At 38.8% G+C, this 21,284-nt stretch overlaps 1 protein-coding gene across 1 annotated transcript in view; it reads right to left on the reverse strand.

Annotated features, from left to right (window-relative positions):
* The window catches only part of Bmpr1a (bone morphogenetic protein receptor, type IA), a 132,779-nt gene that overhangs the window by 13,164 nt on the left and 98,331 nt on the right, over positions 1 to 21,284 (reverse strand). The window contains exons 3-7 of the mRNA XM_013032094.1: positions 18,303 to 18,500; positions 12,086 to 12,248; positions 10,592 to 10,694; positions 4,676 to 4,772; positions 4,403 to 4,502 (exon numbers count right to left, since the gene is read on the reverse strand). Of these exons, the coding sequence (XP_012887548.1) occupies positions 4,403 to 4,502; positions 4,676 to 4,772; positions 10,592 to 10,694; positions 12,086 to 12,248; positions 18,303 to 18,369 (530 nt within the window). The 5' untranslated portion in view covers positions 18,370 to 18,500. The remainder of the gene's footprint in view (positions 1 to 4,402; positions 4,503 to 4,675; positions 4,773 to 10,591; positions 10,695 to 12,085; positions 12,249 to 18,302; positions 18,501 to 21,284) is intronic.

Below are 21,284 nucleotides of genomic sequence, written 5' to 3' on the forward strand. Positions count from 1 at the left end.
GCAACTATTTCCCTTTTTTTTCTGAAGAAATGGAAATATTTCTCATTCCTGAGTAACCTAGTGACTATAAATTATGCATATTCAAACAGAACAATGCATACTGTTGGTAACTTCCTCTGCTTTACTCTTTCTTCCAGAAGTGGCTGTATACGGTATGCACTGCCCTGCACATTGCTTTTTCTCTTTTTTTTTCTTTTGCCAGTAGTGGAGCTTGATCTCTGAGCTCTGTCTCTGAGCTTCTTTTGCTCAAGGCTAGAACCCTACCACTTGAGCCACAGCGCCCCTTCTGGCATTTTCTGTGTATGTGGTACTAAGGAATCAAACCCAGGTTTTCATGCTAGGTAAGCACTCTACCACTAAGCTACACTCCCAGACCACACTGCTTTTCACTTAGCAATGCACCTAGAATTTTATACAGCAATCTACTGTGTGGCTGTCTACTACTCTCCAGGTAGATTGTTTCTATCTCATTACATCCAAATGTGAAATGGAACATTTCTCTGGTATTACTTTCTGGAAGTTAGAGCTGAATCTGGAATTCTATGAAACGCTCCACTGGCTTCCTTAAAGGCTGTCCCAGGTACAAGCCTTCTACTATCATATAAGTTTTCATTTCGTCCTATGCCTTTATCCAGAAGTTCATTTCAATACTTATCAAATTTTGTTTATAAAACTTAGTATTTAATATTTATCAGAGTTCTTTGTTCATCTACATTTATCTTATATTTTGCTGGTCCTGGGGCTTGAACTCAAGAGCTTTGGATGCTGTCCCTGAGCCTCTTTGTGCACAAGGTTAGCACTCTACCACTTGAACCACAGCCCCACTTCCAGCTTTTTCTGAGTAGTTTATTGGAGATAAGAGTCTCATGGACTTTCCTGCCCTGGATAGCTTTGAACTGCGATCCTCAGATCTTAGCCTCCCGGGTAGCTAGGATTACAGGTATGACACACCGACACCAGCTTCTAATTTTAAATATCGCATAGTTGTTGTTAGCTTAGCAACAAAACATCACTCCTGTCTTCTTTCCTTCTACCTATTTCAGAACCACACATTTCTTTTTGTTTCTGGTGATTGAACTCAGGGGATCAAACTTGCTAGGCAGGCACTCTACCACTTGACTCATGCCTCTAGACACTTTTTCTACTGCTATAATCTTGTATCCATGTTTGGACTGCTTTGGGCTGTGATCCTACTTATTCTTCTCTGAGATGATGTGGACAACAATGACATCTGCGTGCCACTGTGCCCAGTCACATGACTTTCTTGAATTTTTTGCCCATCTGGCTTTAAACTGTAATCTCTTCATCTCTGCCTCCCAAGCAACTAGGATTATAGGCTTAAGCCACTGCATTAAGCTTTCTTTTTTGGGGTTGGGGATAGGGAGTTGGGAGGGTAATCTCTTCTATAACCAGGGCTAGACTTAAAACTCCTGGTCCTCCTGTCTCATCCTCCCCAGTGCTGGGATTTTAAGTATGCATTATTATTATACCTGACAAAAATTAGCTTCTTGAGGTTTAATTCTTTACTTCTGGCCTCATCATTTCTAAGTAACATTTTTGCATTGGTACTTTCAGTCTTTCCAATCTTGGGCTCTTAACCATTGACCTCACACTTTGGAAAATGAATATATAACTCATTTAACACTCTTGTATGCTTTCCTAAAGAACAAACAATTATATCCTTGAACTGTCCCAACCCAGCTGTAACATATCATTTATTTAGATCAACGTCCCTATTTACATTATGATGACTGTATATATATTAACATATGGCCTCATTACACACAATGATTTATTTTTCCTGTATAACTTCTTCCAGGCAACGAACTATCACTTCTGAGGGAACAGAACTGAAATTTCTCTGCTTCAGGGGGAATGTGTTAGCAATGCTGTCTGTTCTGGAGAAGGAAGAAGGGGACAGGAAGGTATCAAAGTCTTGTGGACATAAGACCCTGCCACAAGAAGTAACCTACTTCTAGGGAAGGGCAGGAAACTGCTACTCAGCACCAACCAGAAATTGTTCAGCACCGCTGGGCAGCAGGAACTCATGCTATCTATAATCCTAGCTTTTCAGGAGGCTGAGATCTGAGGGTTTTGGTTCAAAGCCAGCCTGGGCAGACAAATCCAAGAATCACTATCTCCAAATAATCAGATAAAAGCTGGAACTGGAGGTGTATAGCTCTGGCACAAGTGGCAGAGTACCAGTTTTGAGAGGAAAAGACCCAGAAAGAGTTCAGGGCCCCGAGTTCAAGCCCCAGCAAGGTGGATGGGGGAGGGAAGACCAAAAATTTTCCAAACTCAATGAAAATCAGGAACCCCTATATCTAAAAAACTTACCAAACTCTCTAAGTATTAAAAATTACAAAGAAAAGCCGGGTGCCAGTGGCTCACGCCTATAATCCTAGCTATTCAGGAGGCTGCTATCTGAGGATCGCAATTCAAAGCCTGCCCAGCCAAGAAAGTCTGTGAGACTCTTATCTCCAATTAACCACCAGAAAACCAGAAGTGGCCCTGTGGCTCAAGTGGTAGAGTGCTAGCTTTAAGCTGAAGAGCTCAGGGACAGTCCTAGGCCAGAGTTCAAGCCTCACTACCAAACAACAAACAAAGAAAACACATTACGGTATAATTGGATTGCTTAAAATCAGTGATAAAAGGAGAAAATCTTAAATGTACTGAGGGATAAGGGAAGATCTTATAGAGGCTGGAGGATGACTGTGTGCTTTCTGTGTCCGGCAGACAAACTCTTTGAAGGCAGTAACATTGGCAATCTTACAGCTCCTGTTTCTCACAATCAGTATTTAGCACTGATGTTCTCTCTGGCAGCTGTTACTGTATTTGTAGGGCTGATTAATTATAGGTCTTGTTTTAAGATGTCTGTCTAGGCTATTTTACTGGACCCTAATGGCAGTATTTTTAGGTCTTTTCTTCAGGTTGCAGATCTCTCTAAGAATAACTTTGTCTGTTTCTAATCTATTTCAGTATAGAGAGTTTTTCCAAATTCATTTATCCTATATAGCTAGTCTCAAAAATCCATTTACCTTAAAAGAATTTCCTCAGTGATCTGAAATGTTACCTTTACCATATAATAAATTTCTTCATGTACTTAGATTTTATTTATGGCTCCACTGGTATCTAATATTATCCCATTATGACAATTAGTATTGAAGTTTATATTCACCAGGGGCTGTCTTTGTTCTAATGACTGCTTTCTGTATTACGATTAAGTACAAATACTTTAGAAGCTCCAAAGTATAAGCAAGTTGGTTTCTGGAGACAAGCTACAAAAATTCAGACATTAAGAAACTAACCACTCTACAAATAAGGGGGGAAAATCAGAAGTATTCTTGAACATAGAAATATGACATTGTGGGCTGGGAAGTTGGCTCAGTGGTAGAGCGCTTGCCTTGCACGCCTGAGGCCCTGGGTTTGATTCCTCTCAGCACCACATAAGCAAAAAGAAAAAAGCCGGAAGTGGCGCTGTGGCTCAAGTGGTAGAGCGCTAGCCTTGAGCTGAAGAGCTGAGGGACAGCACCCAGGCCCAGAGTTCAGGCCCCACAACCGGACCCCCCCCCAAAAAAGAAATATGACATTGTGTCCATTTAATTGGTAATTTTTCTCTTCAAGGATATACTAATTTAAATTAAGTAACTATGTAATTAGAGAATATAAATTAACAATTTCTGAACAGTACATAGCAGTTAATGCTTTCTGCCAACTGGCTTTATTGAACAAAATATTTTGAGTGTATCTGAAAAATATGGTACCTATACATAATGAAATTTTACCATTAGGAAGAATAATATTTCATTTGCAGGGAAATAGATGGATCTAAAACAAATCATGTTAAGTGAGACAAGCCAAACTCAGAAAGACAAACAATGTATGCTTTCTCTTGTATATGGAAGCTAAATCTAAGATACAGGAATGTAATAAATTATACAGGTCTCTAGGCATTCACAAATAGTGAGACCAAAGGTGAATACTCTTAGGAGAGGAACAGAAAGACACAATACCTATGTGTATCTGATCATATAAAATAATATTTATCAAAATAAAGTACAGGAAATAAAAGCAAGATTTTTTTCTTTTTTGCTATTTTTGTTTTCTTTCCTTTTTGTTCTGTTTGTTTGCTTATATGTGTTTGGGATTGTTAGGAGAGGCACAAAAGTAGAAGGGCAAAGGATGAACAATTGCAGCAATGGTATTCACTGGACACCATGTGGAAAATGAACTATATACAACTTATGGGTGGGGTTGGGAAAGAAAAACTGGGAGACCAAGGGAAGGGGTGACATTATCCAAAAAGAAATGTACTCACTACTTGACTTATGTAACTGTAACCCCTCTGTGCATCACCTTTATAATAACAATGAGAAATTTGAAGAACCCACAGATATCTTACTTGTAACAAAAGCAGCTGGAGAAGATGATCATAGCAATTATGCAGACAGCCATAGAAATGAGCACGACCAGCCATCGGACGCTGCCATCAAAGAATGGGCCTGATAGTGGAAAGACATAAAACATATGAACACAGGCTCTTTCTATCATATCCTGTTAAAAGGCAGAAAAAGAACAACAACAACAACAACAAAAAACAAATGCCCTAGAACTCTATGCAGCTTTTTTATTGTTAAAAACAGAAAATTTTGCAGAGAAGCATGTGCTAACCTACCTATAACAACAGGAGGCAGTGTAGGTTGCAAATATTGGTTACATAAATTGGTCCGACAACATTCTATTGTCCGGCGTAGCTGGGCTTTTGGTGAATCCTGGAAGAAGAGTATTCATAACAATGAGAACTGGCTTGATATAGTAAATTAATATTGAATCTTTTGTAATTATAAAATACAATTTCTAATTCAATAAAATGAGAGGAATTTTTCAATTTTATGTGTGAAAATACTGAAAAATTAAAATTTATGCTGAAATATTACTGTGAATGGTTTTATTAGTTTTAAGTCTATGACCAAGATTCAAACTTGGTATCTGATGCTTTTGCTTACTGGCTGATGCTCTACCACTTGAACCATATCTCCAACTCCTAATTTGTCTTTTGTTGTGAGGCTTGAACTCAGGGCCTAGGTGCTGTCCCTGAGCTCAAAGATAGAGCTCTACCACTCTGGTTTTTAAGTGGTTAATTGGAGATCAGACTTTCCTGTCTGGATTGGCTTTTAACTACTATCCTCATCTCTCAATCTCTTGAGTAGCTAGGATTACAGGCATGAGCCACTGGCAACTTGACAAAAATGGTTTTTAAGGAGAACATGTGAATGGCATATTAGAACACTAGACTATAGTTTAACCATAGATGAACCAAATTATTTTATCCCAAACTTTGGTAAATTTTAATAAACTATCATTGTTTTTAGTCTTAAAAAAAAAGAAAAAAGTAGTTATTACATCTTGTCCTAGAAATCATGGATAGTAATTTTATTAAAACCATAGCCAGTATGGAAAATATAATCTCAGAGTAGTACTAAGACTTGGGCAGAGGCTGAATATTAAACTAAAAAAGTGAAGGGTAGTCTACAGAGATGCCACTAAGTAAATGATACTATGATTCTGCATTTGGCAGCTTGTTGAAACTAATGAACTTGAAGTAGAAACAAGTTGAAGCATGTAGGTGAAAAAAGAATGTTACTTAAGGGTTTTTAGAGACTATCAACCATATAGAAGATGTGTCCCTAACAGATCAGAAAACAAGTAGAGAAAAAAAAAAAACCGTATTCCTAAGAAGAGATATCAGCAATTAAATGTTGACATTTTCTGTAACAGTTCTATAGAAGACCAGTTCAATGCTAACATTTAATTAAGCACTACCTGGAAGAAATGCGATTCTAGGCTAAAATCTTAATAGACAGAAATTGTTGTTTATGAGAGTAAGAAGAATATATAAGCAGAAATTAACCAGTTCATTCTTGAGTGTCAGATGATTAGTAAGAAAATCAAGTATTACCTTAAAAAGGATATGAGTCCATGACTTAGATTCTCATATGGCAGGATGGCTATATATTTTGTTCATATACCAGTAGAATGCAAGGTAAAGAGATACAATTCCTTAACTGCTGTTTTGTCTTTGTCTCCTTTGTCAAGGTGCAAACTAACCACTAGGCAATGGGCACTGACAACCCATAGGTATGAAGAGATCTTACAATGTGTCTGTATTCTACATGAGTTCATAAATTTTAACCTAAATAAGTTATAGTCTAGAAAGATGAGCGCAGTGACAGTGTGATGGCTTAAAAGACAGGTATGGCCATGTGCCGGTGGCTCACACTTGTAATCCTAGCTACACTAAAGGCTGGCAGCATGGAATCACAGAAAAAGTAGGAGTTTAGAATCAAACACTTTAAATTGTAGCTTTGCCAGCTATTCCCTTTGTGGCCTTCAACTTCTAATTTGTCTTATCTGATTTCTTCTATCTAGTTCCTTTTGCTGAAATATACGAGGCAGCCCTGGAAGACATGGTATGTCTTCAACAAAAATAATCATCAGCTGACTAACCACATATCTTTCTTTCACAGATTACTGATATATCTGGGTAAGGGGCAAAGTAGTGTACAGACTGTGGAACAGGGTGATATAAACCTTCTCTTTCCCCCATCCTCTACCTGTCACTGAATCTCCAGATTTATCTAGGAATTAAAAATCCTTGTGGGAAAAAATTACTTGGAAATTATGAAGTGGGAGATTCTAGCATAAGCAAACATTTTGTGTGTAGGACAGGAGTTAGGACATGAGGAAGGAACTGAAACCAAATTACATGAATAGCAGTGAGTTTTCAGAGGAACAATTCATCACAGGAAGACATGTAACAAGCTAATTTACCAGCAGAGGGCAGCAAAGAACGGGACTGTGAAGTGTAATCACTGGCATCGGGTTTTGATCCACACTTAGTAAGTTGTGTAAATACTGAGATAAAGGCTTATGGATAACTAGTATATGTCTAAGAGTCCAGCAGAAAAGGTCAAATAAGTTGACGTTAGGGGAATGAACCCCAAGATAAGTATTCAAGTGTTTTGTTTTCTTTCATGCAATTGTTTCTAACATATTTATAAGATGATTTCTATGTTGCTTTGTATGTCCCTCCCCCATGGTATAACCCCTGCTTTCACTGTATTTGATGTTGGTATGATTTGGGGGGGGGGGAGGGCAAAAACATATCGTTTAACTAAGGATACAGGTAGACCCATTGCAACAATGAGATGTACAAGTCATTATGTCCAGGAAAAACGAACTTCACAACTTTGGTGGGAAGGGGGGAGGTGAGGGGAGTATGGAAAGGGAGAGGAAAGGGAAAGGGAGAGGAAGGGGAAACAAAGAGGAGGCCACAATGCTTGATAAGAAATGTACTCATTATCTTGCCCACGTAATTGTAAGTCCTCTGTATGGTATTCTCACAATGAAAAATTAATAAATAAAATTAAATTTTAAAAAAAGGCTTAGGGAAGATCAAAAGATGCTCTCCTGGGTTAGGTGCTGGGTTTAACAGAAGGGATGTCTACCAAAATGTGCAAAAAGTGTTGGAATTTTTTTTTTCCTAAATTAACTCCTAAATAAAGTTTTTTTTTTTATTTGTTTTTTTGGTTGGTTGTAGGGCTTCAACTCAGGGCTTGGATGATGTCCCTGAGCTTTTCTGCTCAAGGTTAGTGCTCTACAACATTAAGCCATAGCTCGCTCCACTTCCAGTTTTCTGGTGGTTAATTGGAGATAAAAGTCTCTCAGTCTTTCCTGCCCAGGCTGGCTTAGAACCATGATCCTCAGATCTCAGCCTCGTAAGTAGCTAGGACTACAGGTATGAGACAACAGTGCCAAGTCTAAACAAAATTTCTGGCTTACTTACTATTCATAATGACACTCTAAAATAGGACTGTTACATCATTCTTTACTCAATGCAACAGAAATTGATGCAAAATTTGATGCCAACTGTTATCACTTTATCACATAAAACAGGTAAGTGAAGAAAACTTTTTTTTCTGTACTCGAGTTTGAACTCAAGGATTTGTGTTTGTTAGGCAGGTGCTCTACAGCTTGAGCCATGCCTCAAGTGTAGGCCTTTTGATTCAGGTTAATTTTGCAATAGAGTCTTGATTTCTGCTTAGGATGGTATGGACTATCAGCATCACATTTACATTTCTTGGATGAGATGGGGAGATTGGGGTCTGGTGGACATTTTTTTGGAGTTTGGGGAGAGGCTAACCCTGAATCACAAGTTGAACACATAAGAAGCAATTGAGGTTACTATGAACTCTTCTTTTTCACTGGGCAAAGAGGATATGGAAAGCAAAGTAGACTACAAATAACCTTTTTGGATAGTGAATAAAATGCTATCATCAGGAGGAGCAATTAGATTTCTTCTTCTTCTTCTTCTTCTTTTTTTTTTTTTTTTTGGCCAGTCCTGAGACTACTCAGGGCTTGGGCACTGTTCCTGAGCTTCTTTTGCTCAAGGGTAAGCACTCTACCACTTGAGCCACAATGCCCCTTTCGGCTTTTTCTGTTTATGTGGTACTAAGAAACTGAACCCAGGGCTTCATGCATGCTAAGCAAGGACTCTACCACTAAGCCTCATTCCCAACCAAGATTTGTTTTCTATGATCCAAAGAGAGTAAGGCATATTGGCAGGCATTTGCCCAATGGGTGACATACATAAAAGATAGACATACATAACCTTGAAGGTTTCCACTGATCTTATGAATTTCTAAATAATAATAATTTTTCTGGCCTAGCCAAGACTTAAATTATATATATTTCTAACTGGGGCTGTTTTCCAAAAACATTGGCAGAATCTCTTGAGAAATGGTTACACAAAGTTTTGGATAGGTTAGGTATATAACCAGAGGTATGAAGACATTCATAACTATTACCAAACCTCTGATTCCTAAAACACATGATTGTGGGTTTTTTTTTTATTGTGAAAATACTGTACAGAGGGGTTACAATTACATGGGCAAGATAATGAGTACATTTCTTATCAAGCATCATGGCCTCCTCACTTCCCATCTTCCCCCTCTCCTTCCCACCCAATGCTCCTCTCTCCCCACCGAAGTTGTAAAGTTTGTTTTCGACTTGTACATCTCATTGTTGCAATGGGTCCACCTGTATCCCTATTTAAATGATTTGTTTTTTCCCTTCCCCTCCACAAATTATACTGACATCAAATACAGTGAAAGCAGGGGTTATACTGTGGGGGAGGAACATACAAAGCAACAAAGAAATAATCTTATAAATGTGTTAGAAACAATCGCATCAAAGAAAAAAACATTTGAGTACATATCTTAGGGTTCATTGTGTTGTTTTTTTATTTAAGTGGTACTGAGGTTTGAACTCAGGGCCTCATACTCACTCTGCTTCCTTGCTTGGCTGGCACTCTAGCACTTGAGCTATGCCCTCAGACCTGCTTTTTTGTTGGTTGTTTTGGAGACAAGAGTCTCCATAGACTTTTCTGTCCTGGCTGGTTTTAAACTTTAATCCTTTAGCTCTAGCCAACTGAGTAGTTAGGACTACAAACCATTAGTTTCCAGTGCTTACCTCCGCTATGTCTTTTTTTTTTTTTTGCCAGTCCTGGGGCTTGAACTCAGGGCCTGGGCACTGCCCTTGAGCTTCTTTTGCTCAAGGCTAGCACTCTACCACTTGAGCCACAGTACCACTTCTGGCTTTTCTGTTTGTGTGGTACTGAGGAATCTAACCCAAGGCTTCATGCATTCTAGGGAAGCGCTATACCACTAAGATACATTCCCAGCCCTGCCTTTTCTTCTTTTTTTTAAATCTACTTCATGTTAGGCTTGAATTCAGGAAATGGGTGCTGTTCCTTAGCTTTCTCTGCTCAAGGCTAGTGATCTATCACTTGAGCCATAGTTTCACTTCCAGCTTTCCCGTGGTTAATTGGAAACAAGAGTCTCATGGACTTTCCTGCCTGGGCTGGCTTTGAACTGTGACCTTCAGATCTCAGCCTCATGAGCAGTGAGGATTACAGGTGTGAGCCACAGATGCCTGGCTCAGATAACTCTAGATATATACCTCTTTCATGAGATCTTAACATTTCTAAGCTGTCTTGATGGCAAAAAGTTTACTGCTCATCATCTTATTAAAGCATTCAGGGGGCTGGGAAGGTGGCTCAGTGGTAGAGCACTTGCCTTGCATGCTCGAGGCCCTGGGTTCGATTCCTCAGCACCACATAAGCAAAAAGAAAAAAGCCAGAAGTGGCGCTGTGGCTTAAGTGGTAGAGTGCTAGCCTTGAGCTGAAGAGCTGAGGGACAGTGCCCAGGCCCAGAGTTCAGGCCCCATGACCGGACCCAAAAAAAATAAATAAATAAAATAAAGCATTCAGTAAACAGTATCATTTACAAATAGGTGTGACAATATCATTTTTTTGCAGTACTGATACCCTGGAATGATTTAAAACTTTTTTCAAGTAAAGTAATTGGGAACTTAATTAGCATAGTCATATTACTTGAAGAATTTGGTTCTTCCAGGATATTTGGTAATGTGAACACACAGCAGTGTGTAGAGTTGGCACACCACTCCCAGGGCACTTAATGCTGTCCACACAGCTCTGCCTCATTCTTCATGGGTTCCATCTAGATCTCACCTTGCATTGAAAATCAGATCCTTCATATTTCATACACCCAGAAGCTAATGTTGTTTCTCCCTGGTCATCTTCTTCTATGATGGCAAAGCAATGCCCATTAGTTCTGAAAGAGAGGGGAAAAAAATGTAATTTCACATCAGAAAGTACTGAAGGATCAGGTAGGTATAATAGTACATATTGTAATTGCATCATGAGTTCCAAGCCAACCTTGGCTACAGAGGAAGACCTTGTTCCCCCATTCTCCCCCTCAAAATACCGAAGAACAAGAAATCAGTTTAAATATGACTTTTCAGTATCTTATTTTTTAATTCAAATTACCAAATAGGAATCCCTGGCTCCAATGGTACTAGGTACTAAGTACTAGGTACTAAGCTATACCCCAAGTCCCCAATTTTTTTTTTTTCTGATGACACTCGGATTTAAACCGGAGGCTTTGTACTTGCTAAGCCAGGTACTTTACTGCTTGAACCTCCATTTTGTTGTTGTTGTTCTGGTTATTTCTGATACAGGATCTTACTTTTTGCCCAGGTCAGCTTAAATGATGATCTCTTTTATGCCTCCTGCCACTGCTGGGATGACAGATGTATTATACCACCACACCCAGCTTTTTATGCTGAGATAAGGGTCTTCGGTCAAGACTAGCCTCAATTAGCACCCTTCCACCTGTGCTTTCTTGAGTAGGTAGGATGACAGACGTCATTGTACTCAGCTGCCAAGCAGGTTTTAAGATAAATTAAAACTGTTGGGTCTGAACTAAAATCTAAAGAGCCAACGAGTAACCTATGTTAAGTGGAAAAATGTTCTATTAAATAAATCCTCTAAATGTGCCAAATTGATATGTATCTTCTTTGTTAATCAGTCACATGATCATAGAAAGCTAATTTATAAAATTTTGTAGTCAACATTATGACAAACATCTTTGGAAAGGACATATTACCAAGAATTTGAACGTCATTTTTTACTGATAGGGATTTTTGTTGTTGTTTCAGTCTTGGGGCTCAGGGCCTTAGAGCTGTTCCTGAGCTCTTTTGCTTGACTAGTGCTCTACCACTTTGAGCCATAGTGCCACTTCTGGTTTTCTGGTGGTTAATTGGAGATAAAGAGTCTCACAGACTTTCTTGCCCAGGCTAGCTTTGTAGGAAACCAGGGAAAAGTTTTGAATCATGAATTTTAAAAAATTTACATAAATGACAAATGCAACAGTGGTACCTACTGTAAATGTAGCTCAGTTAAGTGGTAGAGCAACTTACCTATCATGCAAAAGGCCCTTGGTTTATGCCCTAGCATTGCAGAAAAAAGTAAAAGGCTATACCATGTCATAATAAAATTAACATTAATTATTTAATGGTAACAAAGTTCTTATATTTAACACAGGAAACCTTTAGTTCTTAGGAAAGATACCAGAGATAAAAAAAAACCCATACCCAAACAATATTATTAATTGTAGTACTAAATGTACCTTTCTTACTCTTAAGGATTACACCAAATACTTACATGCATGTGTTATTAATAGCATCATCTGGGCAATGTCCTGAACAATAACACTTTAAAAAAGGTAAGGTATCCTCTGGTGCTAAGGTCACTCCATTTTCTGACTTCTTTTGATCAGAGTCTGATTTCATTCCAGTGCCATGGAGCATACTGTCTAGGTTCTGCCCTGTATTCAAAAATGGAATTTGTAAATAAGTCATTTTTGAAAACCTAATTGCTTACCATTCTCAACAGTTAAGTTTCTAAGTTTCTTTATTGTAATAATTGCTGCTAATGTATCTCATTAAGATAATTTAATTCATATAATTAACAGTTATTTATAAACTTATGCACAAGACTAATACTAAGTATTATGGGCTATCCAGACATGGCTATGTCACAAGCTTTGCACTAATGAAAGACACAGGTAGAGGGACCCAACTAAATGTCAATGGCCAGCAGTTAAGTACTGTTAAATATAGTTGGTGATGTTAATTCCACAACAGATTCTTGCCTGAAGAACCCTTTAGTGCCTGCCCTTTGCCCCACCTTTAAACAAGTTCAACTATGGGATAGGAGACCCACAGCTAACTGATTAACAACTGACAGACCCTTCCCTAGTGCCTGGTTGTTTAGAGCAAGGAGCTGTTAAATAAATAACTCCTTTTTTGGAACTGAGCATGAAAATCCCTTGGCAGTCTGGCAGTTTGAACACTCCGCAATTCTACTGAGTAAACTCCATTCCAGCTTAATGGGCCACTGCTACTAGTGGGATACTGAAGTCAGTTCTATTTCAGGAGGCCCTCTTCCAGTCACAACTGCTCAAGGCAACCTGTAGGAAAGCACTCTAGGCAAGGTAAGCCCAGGTCTACAAAAACCTGCTTACTCTGCAGCTACTTTAAGGACCAGATGGGGGTGTGACTGATGTTCTACAAAGATTATAATTGGTTCCTAAAGAAGTTTGTGATTGACAAGTGTGCCATGCATTTTTTCTAGGCTATCTTGGAGTTCTGTCAGGTTGGTATAGGAGGCTTCAACTAGAATGTTTACTTATTGTTTATTTCCTTATCACAAATAAAGCAGGCTAAGCTAGCAACTAACACTAAGTAGCAGATGAAACCCTGGGTTTCTTGCTTCAGGCTTCCAGCAGCCACAAGGAAGCTAGAGAATTATTCCTGAAGCTGTACCTCTGGGACTCCCAGGGCTGTAGAGCCTCTGGCTCAGTTAACAACTAAAGTAACTGAAGAGAACCAGAGAGCTGCTGGGAGCAGAGACTGAAGACTAAAGCAAGAGGTGATGAAGAGCCAAGACAGTAAACTCTGTTTACTGATTGTATTTCATAGAGCTGCCAAGAAAAGTTGATGATCCTGCCAGTCCCCAGTAGCTCACATTTATAATCCTAACTACTCAAGAGGCTGAGATCTGAAGACAGAGGTTTGAACCAATTGGGACAGATAAATCCCAGAAACTCTTTATCTCCAATTAACCAGCAAAAGGCCTGAAAAACTGGAGTGTGGCTCAAGAGACAAGAGTGACAACCATGAGCAGAAAAAGCCAAGAAAGCAATTAAGATCCTGAGTTCAACCACCAGTGCCAGCACCAAAAAAGGGAGGGGGGGTGAGGGAGAATAGGTGAGGGAGAGGTTGGGGGGGGGAGAGAAGAGAGGAGAGAGGGGAGAGGGGGGAGGGAGGAGGGGAGGGAGAGAATTGTTGAGGGTTCCATCATTCAAAACTCAGGAAAACAATAGTTGCCAGAGCCTCTCTGTAGTCTCTCCTAGGCAATATTACCCACCTCCAACCCTATCACCCATCTCTATATTGATGGTTTCTTAATTTACCCCTTAGCTACCACTTGCTTAGATACCTCAAAATCAGTTTGTCTTAAATGGAACTCTTGACTTGTCTCCAAAGTGTACTTCATTTCCCCATATTTTTCTACAAATCCACTGCTCTTACCATATCATGTTCTACCCACAGTTAAGTAAGAAATCTCCAAACTGGCTATACTTCTGCTGTTTGCCCTTCGAATCCATTTTCCACAGAGCTGCCAATTAATGCACATCAATCTGATCAATGTACTACAGGTTTCAAAATACACAGAAGAAAATCCAGCCTCCTTTATCTGTCCTGCCAAGGCCTAGCATGGTCTGGATCCTGCACACCTTTCCATCATTACTTTAGAGCACCAGCCGTCCTTTAAACCCAAGCTAACAAAAGCCTACAATTGTGAGGCCTAGTGGGTCTAGTGGGATATGTCATGCTTCAAAGTAAACAAACATAAAGAATATTTTATAGAGGACCCACATGTGGTGGTTCTTGCCTGAAATTCTAGCCAATTGGGAAGTGAGACAGAAGGATTGCAGTTTAAGAACTGCTTGGGAAAAATCATCAAGAACAGCAAACACACACACACACACACACACACACACACACACACTAACTATACCACACACCACACATCACACAAAACAAAAACAACAGGCAAGGATAGTAATGGGAATAGTGGTGCACACCTATATAAGGTTGCTTGTATTCTATAGTATCTGGATTTTCTAACTGTATTCTTTTGGCATCACTGTAACACATTCCTTTGCCCCTACAGTTTTAAATGGTAGTTAAGATCAGGAGCTAGCTGTCCAGTATGGCAGCCATTAGTGACCTGTGGCTTCTGAGAACCTGAAATGAGGCTACTTTTCCAAGTTGTGGTAAAGAGAAACAGAAACGTCTCCTTATCTCTAATTTTTTTTTGGTCCGGTTGTGGGGCCTTAACTCTGGGCCTGGGCACTGTCCCTCAGCTCTTCAGCTCAAGACTAGCGCTCTATCACTTGAGCCACAGCGCCACTTCCGGCTTTTTTCTTTTTGCTTATGTGGTGCTGAGGAATCGAACCCAGGGCCTCGGGCATGCAAGGCAAGCACTCTACCACTGAGCCACCTTCCCAGCCCCCCCTTATCTCTAATTTTAAGGACTAGCTTGATTAATTCAATCAGGGTAATGAAAAATGCAGTATTCCAATTAGAGCATTTCATTGTATTTATGACCTATATTAATAGCTCCATAATGAGATGGTTTCCTTATCTAAGTTGGGTATGAGAAGTACATATCATAAAAGGCAGGATTAGTGCTTGCTTCCCCCCTTAATTTACCTGTTTCCAAAGTTAATGAGTTCTTCAGTGTCCTTCAATATTAATCTGTTTTGTTTGTTTGTTTGGTCAGTTGTGGGGCTTGAACATAGGGTCTGGGCACTGTCCCTGAGCACTTTTGCTCAAAGCTAGCTAGTGCTCTACCACTTTAAGCCACAACATCACTTCTGGTATTCTGGTGGTTCTTCCAAGATAAGAGTCTCAGGAACTTTCCTATCCAGGCTGGCTTTGAATTGTGATCCTCAGATCTCGGCCTCCTGAGTAGTTAGAATTACAGGTGTGGGCCACCAGTGCCTGGCTCAATTAGCTATTTTTAAGTGGCAACATGAACCTATGGACTTAAATATGTTTTTGTATTTTCTTTTTGGTGGCACTGAGGTTTGAACTCAGGGCCTTCCAGTTTGTAGGCAGATAGATACTCTGACACTTGAACCAGGCTTCCAGCACTGTTTTTTTCAGGGTCTTGCTTCCTGTCTAGAGGTGTGCCTAAGCACCAATTGACCTACAGTAGGTGACTTGTAGGTGGACTTGTGCCACTCTGTCTAGCTTCTCTGTGGTGATGACTTTTGGGTGTAGCATAAAGTTACAATATTCTATATTGTAACATCTGATGCTCAAAAGTGTGTGTATAACTAAATGAAGTGTTATTATTTCTATTTTATCACAAGAAAATCAAAGTAGGAAGACATCTGCTTTCTTAAGATACAAATCAAGATAAAGCTACAGTCAAAAGTTATTTCCATGCTGGGTACTGGTTGCTGATGCCTGTAATCCTAGCTATTGAAGAGGTTAAGATCTGGAGGATCTCAGTTTGAAGCCAGCCCAAGCAGGAAATCTAGGAGACTCTGTCTCCAATTAATCATTAAAAAGCTAGGCTGGAAGTGTGGCTCAAAGGGTAAACAAGCAAGCCCAGCAAGCTTGAAGACTGGAAGTCAAGCCTTCAGAATGAGGTAGAAAATATACATGACTACTAACTTTCATTTCACAACCATGACAGCTTTGGCTAATACTGATCAAAACTTACAACAATGTAAGTTTAAGTTTTACATCATATAATTTGGTATCACACAGATAAAAGTGGCTTTTATAAGAAGGCTCTATATTTGAGCAAGGTAATGATAAACCTATTGTTGTATTAAGACAAAATACAGCAAGCTCCAGGCTTCATTCTGTGCTTGTGCATTAACAGAGAAACATAAGATTTACCAAGCTCAGAGAGATAAATGGCACGTTTTCTGGCATATGTGGAAGCTAGATCTAAAATACAATTGGACATGATAACATATTCAAGGCTCTATGCATTTACACAGAAACAGAAAGACTAAAATAGGATACACTTGGGGAAGAACCTAAAAGCTGAATTACTCTGAACATCTAAAGTACTATTTATCGGGGCTGGGAAGGTGGCTCAGTGGTAGAGCGCTTGCTTTGCATGCCTGAGGCCCTGGGTTCGATTCCTCAGCACCACATAAGCAAAAAGAAAAAAAAAGCCGGAAGTGGCGCTCTGGCTCAAGTGGTACAGCGCTAGCCTTGAGCTGAAGAGCTGAGGGACAGCGCCCAGGCCCAGAGTTCAGGTCACACGACCAGACACCCCCCAAAAAATAAAGTACTATTTATCAAAACAAATTATAGGAAATGGAAGCATTTTGTTGTTGTTACTGCTTTTTATTGTTGTCTCTTTAGGAGGACAAAAGAGAGAAGTGGAGGGAAGGAAGGGTAAACCAAAAAAAAAAAAAAAAAGACACACTGCTATGTTTCTTCTTGTGGGTAAATATTAGTCCTTATCACTATAAATAAAACATCAAAGTACAGCCTATAAAGTAAAAAACTTAAGAAAATGAATATATCAATAAGTTCTATCTAAATTTCCTTTATAAAAAGCATCTTTTCAGTATAAATATTACCCTAATTAAGGCATTCAGAAAAAGACTCATGCACAAAAATACTCCATCTGAGTCCTTGAAATAACTTCCTGTTTGGGAGTTCCAAAGTATGAGTACATAGCTCATATTACAATTAACACATAGCTCAAATTACAATGCTGGTCATATTTTAATATTCTATGGAGAAATCTTAGTATTTAGTATAGCCAAGTGGCACTCATATTTTTTTATTTTTTGGCACTCATATTTTTAAGACCTATAATGACAATGATTTAAAATTATCATCTTTATTTTTTATGGTCTTACAAAGGAGATAGGCATTTTTATTTATTTATTTATTTTTTTTGGTCCAGTCGTGGGGCCTGAACTCTGGGCTTGGGTGCTGTCCCTCAGCGATTCAGCTCAAGGCTAGCGCTCTACCACTTGAGCCACAGCGCCACTTCCGGCTTTTTTCTTATGTGGTGCTGAGGAATCAAACCCAGGGCCTCAGGCATGCAAGGCAAGTGCTCTACCACTGAGCCACCTTCCCAGCCCGAGATAGGCATTTTAAAGCTCAGCCTTGAGCACTTGTTTTTCAGGCTCTAAGCTGTTCTCTTGATAACTTTATTGCATTTTATCCTTCACACGCTGTGTATACTACCTAAGTTATAGATGAGAAAACAAGTTAAGAAAGGCTAAAATTTACAACTTTGGTGGGGGGAAAGAACATTGGTGGGGGGAGTGGGGGGAGGATGGGAAGGGATGGGAAGGGGAAACAAAGGAGGAGGCTACAATGCTTGATAAGAAATGTACTCATTATCTTGCCCATGTAATTCTAACCCCTCTGTACAGTATTTTCACAATTAAAATAACAAAATAAAATAAAAGAAAGAAAGGCTAAAATTTTAAAAATACTTAAAAAGGTTTGTATCACAATCAAGTTAAACAAATTGTTTGGCCTATGTCTCTTCTTTGTGTCTTTAAAAGTTGTGCTGATATAACAGAGTTGCTTAGAAAGGGACATAGTTGAAAGAAAACAAGAAAAGGTGGTTTTTATATACAGAAATAATTTAATATGTGAGACTCTCAACTCCAATTAACCACCAGAAAACTAAGTGGCGCTGTGGCTCAAGTGGTAGAGCGCTCACCTTGAGCTGAAGAGCTCAAGGACAGTGTCCAAGCCCAGAGTTCAAGCCCCAAGACTGACAAAACAAACAAACAAAAAAGCCACAGATTTACCTTGAACATGAGAAACGATGAACAAACAGGCTCCCAATAATCTGATATAAATATATGGCTGAGTCATTGTTCAATTTTAATGTTTCCTATACACTAGTCCACTAGTTCACTAATTTAAATGATTTTGCTGAAAGCGATTTCCTTGTACAAGTCCGAGATCACTTGACAATGACTTCACCACCTTCTTTCCTGGGACTCCTGAAAGACAAAAATATTAGCAAGGTAATAAATGTAACTAAATTTTGCAAAGTTTTTCAAAAACTAAGAGCAGAAAATAAATGCCTAAATATACTTTTCAATGTTGAAATACATTTTAAAAAGATTAAAGCAATCCTTGCTTTCCAAGAAAACAAGACATTATAATTCCTAATGACTTAGTAACAAGTTGTGACATCTGACCTCTGTCTGACCAGCCAAAAGAAATACACTAAATAAATTTCAATAGATGGGTTAACATGTGCAGTTCCAGCTATTACAGGCTAAGATAGGAATATTGCTTACGTCTAGAAGTTGCAGGCAAAACTGAGCAACACAGTAAGACCTCTACTTCCAAGGAAAAAAAGGCAAGTGAACAAATTTCAATAGTGGTTTCTGGTTGCTCTAAAGTAATTACTAAGCAAGATTCCGGCTGGTGTGATAGCATAATTATAATCTCAGCACTCAAGAGGCTGAATTAGGAGGATCACTGAGTTTCAGGGTATGTTACGTATAGCAAGATCCTCCTGAGTGCTGGGATTACAGGTGTGTACCACCACACCTGGTTCATAAATATGCCACCTTTTGCTTCAAAGACCTTATAGTCTTGGGCAGGGGACTGATTTTTATGACTTGCTCTATCTTTCAGTGTCACTGTTCCTCCAATTAGTTTATTTGAAGCTGGGCTTGGCTAGGTAGAGCTACAATCAGGGCATCCTACAGAGCAATCCTGGAAAGTGTTAAGTATTGCCACACCACAGAACAGTGTCTGTGCATAACTCTTACCAGATAAACATCCATGATCCTTTTACCCTAACACAAGTTTAAATTCAAGCTCTGTCTTAACCTAACCTAACCTCTCTGGATCAGTTTTCTCATCCATCTTTATAATCAAAATATTTATTAACACACAGATAATTACAGGACTGAATGAGAAAATGGTTAACATGTTTACCTCTCTGTGCTAGCTCCATTGTACTATCTTGTTAATTTATTGTATCATCACAACTACTTCATAAGGAAGGTACAATTCAAACAAGATTTGAGGAAATTATCAAAGATCACACAACTGGTAAGCAATAGGGTAATAATTAAAAAGAAGTTTGATTCTAGATTCCATTATTAACTGCTTGCTACACACTTCATGACCCTGTTGTGTATTTTAGGTATATTATTTCTGTATTATAAAATATTTAGAATTGTGTTGGAATATAGTAGGTATTCAACAACATTTTTCTCCTCTGAAATATGTTTGTAATATACTTGTGAAAGAGCACATGGGAAGCATGGGTGATTTCAAAAAAAAAAAACAACCTCAGCTGTAAGAAATTCTTACAGACTAAAAATGTGTGCTAACTTATATGGAGAAAAGTCATCAAATATTAGATGACTAGAAGCCCTTGCAATAACTAAGATCCTGATTGAGCATTAACAGAAACACATTGCTATACTCTGAGGATAATCAACTTATTTTATTCCACTTGGTCATATCTCTAAGAGAAGAATGACAGGAATGCAAAGGACACAGAAGTTATTCTGTGAAATAATCCAGAGTCCTTACTAGAATATAAAAGGAGTACATGATAGAAAGGGAGACTATACTAATTAAATGACTGACATCTTAGATCCTTTCCAGTGCTGAAGTTTGTAAAGTGTTCTTGCCTTAACTATTAATTTATTACTTATTAAATGCCTAATTTATGCATTATTCTATTAGATAACAAGAATACAGTAATGATTATCTAAACAGACCAGGCCTTCATGGAATTCATAGTCATTAGAACAAACTGCCTCATAAAAGTGGGGGAAGCACAAACAGAGTTCCTGGCATAGGCTACAGCCTGTGCAAAGATCTTGAGGAAGACAGAAGTGTTCAAAATAAATGATAATGTGATAACTGGGTGCAAGTGGTTCATGCCTATATTTCCAGCTACAAATTGACCAGCACAAAGCCTAACGTGGGGGTGTGACTCAAGTGGTAGAGCACCAGTGAAGAGTGTACAAGGTCTGAAGTTCAAGATCTAGTAAATAAAAACAAAATAAAAAACCCAAAGACAGCAATGAGACGTACAAGACACTTTATGTTGAAAATAAACTTTACAACTTGGAGGCTGGAAGGAGGGAGGAGATGGGGAAGTGGGAGGTGGGAGGGAAGGGATAGTAGGGGAAAACAAAGGAGTAGGTAACAATGCTCGATAGAAAATGTACTCATTACCTTAATCTTGTAACTATAATTCCTCTATACAGTATCTTTGCAATAAAAAATATTAAAAAAAAACAAAGACAGTGTGACAGGAATTGAAGATATAGAAAAGACAAAGATCAGATCCGTGAAGATTCTACCAAAAACTTGTGGAGTAGTAGTGATGGTTCACTGAAATGACATACTGAAAAAATAGACTCAATAGTACTTGATATTAGAGCAGATGTAGCAGCAGGGAAAGTGATGGCTCGCATTTCTGGTATGAGAAGTTACTAAAATGAGAATAAGTGGATTACGGAAGGAGTAAAGGGAAGAGTTCAAGAGAACAGATTTTGACATATGAGATTACCTAAAGGAAATATCTAATAGATACTTGGTTCTGAAGCTTAAAGGAGATTTCTGGTGCTGTAGATATAAATCTGTGATGTCAACAGAATATAGATATTCAAAGCTAAGGCCCTTGTTGAGGACAGAGCACTGTTTAAAAATTGCATTGAGGACCAGATGGATTCACAGCAGAATTCTATAAGACCTTTAAACAAGAACTAAGACCCATACTCCTCAAGCTCTTCAGAGAAACAGAG

This window comes from Dipodomys ordii, unplaced genomic scaffold, assembly GCF_000151885.1.
Source record: "Dipodomys ordii isolate 6190 unplaced genomic scaffold, Dord_2.0 Scaffold148, whole genome shotgun sequence".
In the NCBI taxonomy this organism is placed as follows: Eukaryota; Metazoa; Chordata; class Mammalia; order Rodentia; family Heteromyidae; genus Dipodomys; species Dipodomys ordii.